This window comes from Anabas testudineus, chromosome 1 (assembly GCF_900324465.2).
Source record: "Anabas testudineus chromosome 1, fAnaTes1.2, whole genome shotgun sequence".
Classification (NCBI taxonomy): Eukaryota; Metazoa; Chordata; class Actinopteri; order Anabantiformes; family Anabantidae; genus Anabas; species Anabas testudineus.
In genome coordinates this window covers 12,023,612-12,034,180 of record NC_046610.1, presented here as the reverse complement: position 1 = coordinate 12,034,180, position 10,569 = coordinate 12,023,612, and the positions used below count along the sequence as shown (strand labels likewise).

General features: G+C 38.0%; 1 protein-coding gene across 1 annotated transcript; it reads left to right on the top strand.

Moving 5' to 3' along the window:
- The first annotated feature begins 4,661 nt into the window (after positions 1-4,661).
- Positions 4,662-10,343, top strand: LOC113162020 (putative GPI-anchored protein pfl2). The gene is made up of 10 exons (XM_026359958.1): positions 4,662-5,372; positions 5,774-5,838; positions 6,076-6,221; positions 6,369-6,649; positions 6,933-6,997; positions 7,246-7,391; positions 7,552-7,877; positions 8,359-8,423; positions 8,517-8,659; positions 8,792-10,343. Exons 1-10 carry the CDS (start codon positions 4,677-4,679, stop codon positions 8,881-8,883), a joined length of 2,025 nt encoding a protein of 674 aa, XP_026215743.1. The 5' UTR covers positions 4,662-4,676; the 3' UTR covers positions 8,884-10,343.
- The last annotated feature ends 226 nt before the right edge of the window (positions 10,344-10,569 follow it).

Here is a 10,569-nt window from a genome sequence, read left to right as displayed (position 1 = left end):
TTGGCACCATCATCATAAAGTGTCTACTAGATACTGGAAAACCTCTGATTTCTGATTGTACCTACATCAAGTAGTGGATATCTGTTAATATTAGTTTAGTTATATTTATATTCCCTTTGATAAGATGAGACCTTTGATAAGCAGAATTATTAAGAATAATCCGAATATTCTTTAACGTACAATTTGATTAAAATATCTACAGATTTTATTAATTTTTAAATATTTAGATTTCAGTTTAACTGAATCCACAGAGAAACAGTGCAAACTATGCCTGTTAAACTGCTTAGGTGTAGCACAAATTATTTTTCCATTATGAATTATCAATGACCACTTTATGCCATTATGCAGTGCAAACATTTTGAGCGTATGAAACAGCTCAATTTTTATCTTCATAAAACATTTAATTTTAATTTTCTTTATTAAAGAAAATTCGACTCTTCAGCTGTGGTTTGAGCACACCTCCTGTTGGAATGTAGAAAAAAAGCGAGAGGGGTGACGCTACTTTACGATAAGGAAAAATAACCCAAACCTGTCTGTCCAGAATGTCGGCATACCTAATTCAAAAAGTCCGCTGTTCAGTCTGTTAGAGTGCATTGTTTTCTTTTAAACATTTCTTAAACAGGGATTGTGGATTTGGTAGCAGTCTGAAAGCACTATCCTTATCCTGTTACATTAGAGTTGCTTTGTGGTGCACTTAGCTACTGGTTTATTAGATAAATTCACCTAAAACCAATGCAAGAGATTATTTTAGTGTGTTTTTGTTGCGCTTAAACTCTGTTGTGTGTTTTTAATATTTATCTATTGATATATATTGTGTGGACAGAATAACAGTGCTCATTATACTACATAGATTAAAAATTTATTCATGAAGAGTTATATTTCACAGGAACCAGAAACCAGAAGGATGGATCTGCGCATAGTCCTCGTCCACCTCCTACTAGCAGGTGTGTGTTTATGTGTGTGTGTGTGTGTGTGTGAGGCAGAGAAAGACATAAAGTGAGGTAGATTAAATGAGACAATTTCTCTATAGCAAGATTATTTACAAAAATGTAATCTTTAATTTGACTGTGCCTTTTTTTCTTTGCAGGACTGATGGGAGCATTGGCACAGAGTACAGGTACGTAAGGAGTGTGTAAGAGAGATGATTTTTTTCCTGATTTTTGAAACACTGGCATTTTGATGTTAAAAAATAAACCTTTTTTTGTAGAAGTTGAATTTTTCAGATTATTACTCTCACTTGCAGAAACCACAACTGCCTCGACAACAGAAACTTCATCTACAGGTAACATAATTTTTTTCACAACACTGTATCACTTTCAGCGTTATTGATTATTGAGGTAGTCTGCTCCACATTGTTCAATGAATTGAAAACTGTACAACCACTCTGCAGTCACTTTAATTAAATCATTTTTTAGCTGAAATACCGTCAGTGCTTATTTGCTGTACATTAATCACTTGTAAAGGTTTAATTTCATTAACTTAATCATAACAATTGCAATACCTTTTAATGAAACATGTAATCTACTCAATGCAACTTTTTTTGCTAGTGAATGCGACGGCTCTGTCACCAACTCCTACCGAAGGGTCCACTCAATCACCAACTCCCACCGAAGGGTCCACTCAATCACCAACTCCTACCCAAGGGTCCACTCAATCACCAACTCCCACCGAAGGGTCCACTCAATCACCAACTCCCACCCAAGGGTCCACTCAATCACCAACTCCCACCCAAGGGTCCACTCAATCACCAACTCCCACCGAAGGGTCCACTCAATCACCAACTCCCACCCAAGGCTCCACTCAATCACCAACTCCCACCGAAGGGTCCACTCAATCACCAACTCCCACCCAAGGGTCCACTCAATCACCAACTCCCACCCAAGGGTCCACTCAATCACCAACTCCCACCCAAGGGTCCACTCAATCACCAACTCCCACCCAAGGGTCCACTCAATCACCAACTCCCACCGAAGGGTCCACTCAATCACCAACTCCCACCCAAGGGTCCACTCAATCACCAACTCCCACCCAAGGGTCCACTCAATCACCAACCCCTACCCAAGGGTCCACTCAATCACCAACTCCTACCCAAGGGTCCACTCAATCACCAACTCCCACCCAAGGGTCCACTCAATCACCAACCCCTACCCAAGGGTCCACTCAATCACCAACTCCCACCCAAGGGTCCACTCAATCACCAACTCCCACCCAAGGGTCCACTCAATCACCAACTCCACCCAAGGGTCCACTCAATCACCAACTCCCACCCAAGGGTCCACTCAATCACCAACTCCCACCCAAGGGTCCACTCATCACCAACTCCCACCCAAGGGTCCACTCAATCACCAACCCCTACCCAAGGGTCCACTCAATCACCAACTCCCACCCAAGGGTCCACTCAATCACCAACTCCCACCCAAGGGTCCACTCAATCACCAACTCCCACCCAAGGGTCCACTCAATCACCAACTCCCACCCAAGGGTCCACTCTATCACCAACTCCCACCCAAGGGTCCACTCTATCACCAACTCCCACCCAAGGGTCCACTCAATCACCAACTCCTACAGAAGGGTCCACTCTATCACCAACTCCCACCCAAGGGTCCACTCAATCACCAACTCCTGCCGAAGGGTCCACTCAATCACCAACTCCCACCCAAGGGTCCACTCAATCACCAACTCCTACCCAAGGGTCCACTCAATCACCAACTCCCACCCAAGGGTCCACTCAATCACCAACTCCCACCCAAGGGTCCACTCAATCACCAACCCCTACCCAAGGGTCCACTCAATCACCAACTCCTACAGAAGGGTCCACTCTATCACCAACTCCCACCCAAGGGTCCACTCAATCACCAACTCCTACCCAAGTGTCCACTCAATCACCAACTCCTACAGAAGGGTCCACTCTATCACCAACTCCCACCCAAGGGTCCACTCAATCACCAACTCCTGCCGAAGGGTCCACTCAATCACCAACTCCCACCCAAGGGTCCACTCAATCACCAACTCCTACCCAAGGGTCCACTCAATCACCAACTCCTACCCAAGGGTCCACTTCTTCACCTTCATCACTAATTCCTACCCAAGGGTCCACTTCTTCACCTTCATCACTAATTCCTACCCAAGGGTCCACTCAATCACCAACTCCTACCCAAGGGTCCACTCAATCACCAACTCCTACCCCTACCCAAGGGTCCACTCAATCACCAACTCCTACCCCTACCCAAGGTTCCACTCAATCACCAACTCCTACCCAAGGGTCCACGTCTTCACCTCCCTCTTCATCTTCTCCATCACCATTGCCTCTCAACGTGACCTCAACATCTTCAGTTACCACAACACCACCAAGTAATAAAACCTCTTCCAAAGCCTTCTTTATTTTCCCTACAATCTCATGATAATGAAATATCGTCACTTTCGATTCTAAAGAGAGATACTAAATGAAGCAACCATACTTTCATAGCATTGCTAGCAAAGAGCCCAATTTCTATTTGTCAGTGCAGCTCTATCATATTAATTTTAAATAATTTTTCCTATGTATTCAAGGTACTCTAAGCTCTCTACCTACCACCACTTCAACCACAACTGCCCTACCACCAATTCCAAAAGTGAATTTGGAATTCAAGATTAAAAAGGATTTTAGCCCAGATCTTCAGAACAAGTTTTCACCAGTTTTTATTGAATTAAAGAGCAACATAACCCAACAGGTATGCTCCATACACTTTTTAATTTCACTTGTAAAAAAATGTAAATAATTAGGATTAGTGAAAACTTTTTATGGAATTTGTGCCTGATAATAAATAAATAAATTGACATTATTGACAGATTACAGATTATTAACACACCTGGAAATTAGGTTAGTATATTAAATACAGAAAGGGTACACCAGAATGTTTAGACCTATGACTTTTAACAGAAAGCATAACATTTGAACAAAACAGCACAACAGAAGCATGGTTTCAATAACTTAATATGTGTAAAGAAATATTGAGTTAAAATACTTTTTTATGATATGATTAATTCGCAGCTTGATGACGTCTATAAAAAACAATATGGATCGAACTTCAATCATACTGAGGTCAACGGGTTCAGGTAAAGCATTGGTTGCTATGAATTTTTAAAAAACGTTATTTGTACTGCTTTGTTCACTTTTCTTGTGTGTTTGACTACCATTTGTCATAAATGTTATGCCCATACTATTATGAGTAGATGTTTACATTTACATTTAGTTATTTGGCAGACGGTTTTACCAAAAGTGACTCACAAGTGAGGTACAAAGCAAGTAAATAGCTAAGCCAAGGATACAAACTGATGATGTGTTAAACTTACACTAAATATATGAGTCTTCATTGCTGTAGAGACAAATAGTAATGGCCACAATACGCATCCAATTTTAACTTACAAGTATTTCTGTTACAGTCAAGGATCCATTGCGGTTAACGCTAATCTGATATTCAACAATCAAACTACACTACCAAATGACAGTTCTGTAACTACAGCTTTGATTGATGCTGTATCTAATGGAAATCTTTCCCTCACTATCAATACAACATCTATTGTGGCAAATGGTAAGACTTTCACCTACTACAAAATGTTGATTTTTTTAAAACGATTATTGCTATAGTATACAGTGTGTATGCTTACTACAATACTTTTGTACGATAACAAAAATCATGTATGATATAATTTCTGATAATCATTATTTTTCAGATGTGGTTCCAACCACTCCACCTACAGACCCACCAGTTACCACCACTTCCCTAAGTGCAGCTTCATCTCCTAGCCCTGCCCCTAATGCAACAACTCCCACTTCTGAACCAAATGGAACATCTCCCACTTCTGCACCAAATGGAACAACTCCCACTTCTGCACCAAATGGAACAACTCCCACTTCTGCACCAAATGGAACTACTCCCACTTCTGCACCTAATGGAACAACTCCCACTTCTGCACCAAATGGAACAACTCCCACTTCTGCACCAAATGGAACAACTCCCACTTCTGCACCTAATGGAACAACTCCCACTTCTGCACCAAATGGAACAACTCCCACTTCTGCACCAAATGGAACAACTCCCACTTCTGCACCTAATGGAACAACTCCCACTTCTGCACCAAATGGAACAACTCCCACTTCTGCACCAAATGGAACAACTCCCACTTCTGCACCAAATGGAACAACTCCCACTTCTGCACCAAATGGAACAACTCCCACTCCTGCAACTTCAACCACTCCTGCAACCACTACACCTTCTTTAGCAGTTTCAATAATAAGTTTGGGATTCAAGTTGGACCAAACTTATACAGACGATCTTGACAACCCATCTTCACAAACGTCTATTAACTTAAAGAGCAACATAACCAAACAGGTATGATCTCTACACTTTTGTTGAATTTCAATTAAAATATGCAAAATAATTACTATATAATTCAGAACAGCACACATTGCATTATACAAACTTGACAAGACTTTCTCTAAAATGTCCAATACTGGCCAATATACACATATATCACCCATGCCATATCATATTGTAAGCTAAAGTGGTCATAATTCCTTTTGTCTGCTGTTGGGTGAACTGTAACAGTCTTAATCTTGTTTTACAATATTCTACCTGTTCACTGGCATAAAAGAACACTGAGACCTGTGACTTTTAAACAATGACCTACAAACATTTCTAACCCAACAACATGGCAAAAACATGGTTTTAACGTGCCCTTATGTGTATAGAAAAATTATCATTTTTCATTCATGAAATGAAATTCATTACAGCTCAACTCGATCTATGAAAAACAATATGGACCTAGATTCAAAGGAACTAATGTCAAGAAGTTGAGGTAAACCTTTTTAAAATTCTTTGTCTTTCTTTGTTCTATTTTATGATGCGTTTGCTGTTTTGATTGCCATTTGTTATACTTATTAGAAAATGGTGTTCATACTTTTATAAGCAAATGTGAATAGTTCTTATCTCTAAAATATCATTCGTTATCATGGTGAAAAAACAAACGTTCATTCTATTACAGCCAAATGAGATACGAGCACACAAAATAACAAAAACAATATTTCTGTTGCAGTCGAGGATCCATTGTGGTGGAAGCTGAGCTGACATTCGAAAATCAGACTGGATTAAATACAAGTTCTGTAGTTAAAACTTTGCAACAGGCTGTTGCTGACGGAAATGTTACCCTGGGTATCAATGAAACATCCATTACTGCAACTGGTAAGACTTTTACTAATTACGAAATGTTGAATTTGGTAAATGATTATTGAAAAAAAATACAGGTTGAATGCTTTAATATTTTACTAATAAAAAAACAAAAACAAAAATCACTGATGATATAATTATTGATAATCTTTTTTTTTTCAGCTGTGGTTCCAACCACTCAACCTACAGACACATCTGTTACCCCCACTTCCCTAAGTGTAGCTCCATCTCCCACTTCTGCACCTAATGGAACATCTTCCACTTCTGCACCTAATGGAACATCTTCCACTCCTGCATCTTCAACCAATCCTGCAACCACAACACCTTCTTTAGCAGTTTCAATAATAAATTTGGGATTCAAGTTGGACCAAACTTATACAGCCGATCTTGACAACGCATCCTCACCAAAGTCTATTGAATTGAAGAGCAACATAACCAAACAGGTATGATCTCTACACTTTTGTTGAATTTCATTAAAAGATGTAACATAATTACTATATAATTCAGAACAGCACACATGGCATTATACAAACTTGGCATCTTGGAATCTTGGTTTACAATATTCTACCTGTTTACTGGCATACAAGAACACTGAGTCCTGTGACTTTTCACAAATGACCTACAAACATTTCTAACCAGACAACATGGCAAAAACATGGTTTCATTGTGCCCCTTATGTGTATGTGAGAATAATGTTTTGTTTTTTTTCACGAAATTCATTCACAGCTCGACTCAACATTTGTTAAAAAATATGGATCCAAATTCAAGAAAAGTACTGTCAAGAAGTTGAGGTAAACATTGCTTGCTATGACTTTTTTAAAATGTCTTTGTTACCTTTTATGATGTGTTTTGCTGTTTTGATTGTCATTTGTTATACTTACTAGAAAATGTCGTTCATACTTTTATGAGCAGATGTGAATAATTCTTATCTCCAAGAAATATATCATTCATTATTATTGTGGAAACAAACAGTAATTCTATTACAGCCAAATGAGATACCAGCATAGTAAAATAACAAAAAACAATATTTCTGTTACAGTCGAGGATCCATTGTGGTGGACGCTGAGCTGACATTCGAAAATCAGACTGGAATAACTACCAGTTCTGTAGTTGAAACTCTGAAACAGGCTGTTGCTGACGGAAATGTTACCCTGGGGGTCAATGAAACATCCATTACTGCAACTGGTAAGACTTATACTAATTACGAAATGTTGAATTTGGTAAATGATTATTGCAAAAACAAAAACTATTCAGTTTAACATGTTATCATACTTTAACCATGTGACATAAGTGTTTGAGAGAAAATAATATTTAATTAACTTAGTTGAAACCATTGTGCCACCAGACAACACGACTACAACAGCTTCCCCAACTACAGCTTCTAATACAACGTCTTCTATAGTAAATACTACAACAGCCACCACTACAGTAAATACTACAACTGCCACCACTACAGCTGCTACAACAGCCACCACCACAGTAAATGCTACAACAGCCACCACTACAACTGCTACAACAGCCACCACAACTACATCTGTATCAACAGATCCTCCTACAGCTACTGAAGGATTCGCTTTCCTTACATTCCGTATCAGCCAAACATTTACACCAGATCTCGCTGATCCAAACTCAGCTGCGTACCAGGCTTTAGCTTCACAAATCCTCAACGTGGTAAGATGACTGTACATCTAACAGAGTTCTTCTAGCTACAAATTCTTCTGCTCAAAAAAAAAACATTATGTCATATATATTGGAACATTTAATGGGCAATTGAACGATTGTACTGAAACCTTTGAAACTTTCTAAATATTAACCAAATAATGCATTTGCGGAAATAAAAATGTTCAATTACCTTAATATTTTTCACTTGCAAACAATGGAAGTAAAATTTCTATTTGGAATCCCTGTTCCTATTGCATTTGTTTTGGCCCAATATTGTAGTATTACAGACTGTTAACTCTTTGTTAATAAAAACTCAAACCTAAACATATACGATTTGAGAGCTTCTAATAAAAGCTTATCACAATCCTCTGAAGTGAAGTTGAGCTCATAGGTCACACCCTTAGCAACAACAAAGAAAATGTTTTATCAGTGGTTCTTGATGTTCATAGTCATTTGTTGTACTGCAAATAACAGTAATATTCTCTTTCAGTTAAACAGAATAGGTCAACTGCTGTATGGTTCGAGATACAGACGTACCCGCATCAACAGCTTCTGGTACGACTCAATTTCAGTCACTGACTTACTTTTGCTAGCAATGCACTTGTGACTTGCTTTTTCATGGTGTGCTACGTCTTGTTATTACTGTAGGAACGGATCAGTGGGGGTCAACTCAACTACTATCTTCGATAGTACATCATCAGTTCCCCCAATACAATCCTTGGTTAAAAGTTTCAGCACTCAACTCACAGCCAACTCCACACTGAGTATTGTACCAGGCAGCGTTTCTGCAGGTCAGTTATTGTAGATCAAACTTATTCTGTTAATGAATGTGTTTAAGTGCGTATTAGAGTGTCACTAAAATACAATTTAAAGTTTACAGTTTTCAGACATTTCTAACTAATACTTTTTTTCTGTTACTTCAGAATCATCAGGCCGTCCTCTGGCCACTTTTGGCTCATTGATCGCCTTTTCTCTAACAATGCTGGCTGTTGGAAAGATGCTGACAGACTTATAGTCCGTAACCAAGGTGTTGCACCGACTTGATACACCAGTAAAAGCTATTGATTGAAATGTGGAGCGACAAGTAACGACAAACCAAAATCATCATGAAATGTGCATTATGAAATTTACCAGTATAATGTAATTTGGTAAATAGATGTGCTGTGTGTGAAACACTCAAACAGCAAAAGTTTTTATAATCAAAGATTCTGTATTTCTTACTTATCATTCAAGGTTTGGTAAGTACATCGAATGGGAATTGAATGATATTTATTCTGCAAATGCTTTTTTATTTCTGTTTTGCTTATGCTATTGTTATCATTTGAAAGAAAATGCAGGAATATAATGTATTAAGTATTTATTTCTGAAAGCAGGATATAATCTACATCTACTTTTGGTCAACTCAGATGCCATGTTAGAGTACTGAAGGGAAGAATGTTACATGTTAAAATATGCTGCAATTGAACATAGTTTTTGGTTTTGCAGAGTAATTTGATATGAAATTATACTCTGGCTGGTGGGTTGTCTTTAATGAAGATGCTGACTGCTAATTCTATGTAATTCTACTATGGTAATGCAAATATAGATTTTATTTAACTATAATTTTATGCAAGTTTCTTACTATATTTGTTTTAAAAAGGGAAATAATACATGTCTCTATGTTAATCCAAAAGTATTAAACTGTTAAAGTTGCATTGTTGGTTTCTCAAAATTATCACTTTTATCACATTTTCTCTCATGTTGTTGAGAATTGTTTTTTATAGTTCAAAGAGATCCTAAATCTGAATCTGCAAGGATACTCCTTTGAATTAAATGAATTTTTGTAGACAGACTTAATTTGAAAATGCCATCTATTGAACATACTCCATCTATTTAACTAATGTGCAGTGGTGGGTGAAAAAGTATGAGATCCCTTCAGCTAATGATTTCATACCTGGAGTCTAATCAGCAAAGTAATGTCAGAGAATGTGTCATGATCTTTATCTACGTAACAAGTATAGACATAAATCAGCTTCATAACACACAATTGTAAAATCTGCGTTTTAGAGGGGCCTAGTTAAAACCCAGACTTCAGCCCAATAGAGAGGCTGTAGAATAACAGTGGGAGAGCCATTAACTCCAGACACCCAGGCATGTAGCCAAGGTGATGTAGTTCTGCGCAGGTTCAGTAAGAAGATACTGGTGCTTGTTTAATGTTGTCCTGCCTACAACAGTCCAACCTGCCGTTAAAGATTAAAGTGTTCACTTATTTTTTCCTACTATGAACATGAACAATTATAATAGTGTGTTATCGTAAACACACAATGTGTTTGTGTGAAAAAGATTGTTGGAGACTAAACGTTTCAGTTAATGCTAAAAGTATCTGATTAAACGTGCAAATCTCCAGCACCTGTAGTGGATGGTAACATGGTAGGAACCTTTAGTGACATGTTTGACTTCCAAAAATATAAATAAACTTAAGCGTTTTAATCAGCATTCTTCTCTAACTCTTAATCATCATCATAGAGCTTTCTACATTTTTATCAGTTTGTTCTTTTTAGACACAACAAAGTCAACTACTAGAAGTAAATAACTAATTTCATAAATACGAAGTTAAGTCCAATTTGCCTCAGCCAGTAGTTAACCTCCATACAACAAAGTGTCTTTGTTTAACTTGTGAACTGTGAGTTATAAAAATACCTGATGATCAGCCAAACAAGAA

What these genes read in the sequence shown, in the direction of transcription:
- LOC113162020 (XM_026359958.1), top strand. Translation starts at nt 4,677, where the DNA reads ATGTATGATATAATTTCTGATAATCATTATTTTTCAGATGTGGTTCCA. An exon ending in AGAGCAACATAACCAAACAG is followed by an intron (nt 6,650 to 6,932) that starts GTATGATCTCTA and finishes ATTCATTCACAG; the next exon opens with CTCGACTCAACATTTGTTAA. An exon ending in ACCCGCATCAACAGCTTCTG is followed by an intron (nt 8,424 to 8,516) that starts GTACGACTCAAT and finishes TTATTACTGTAG; the next exon opens with GAACGGATCAGTGGGGGTCA.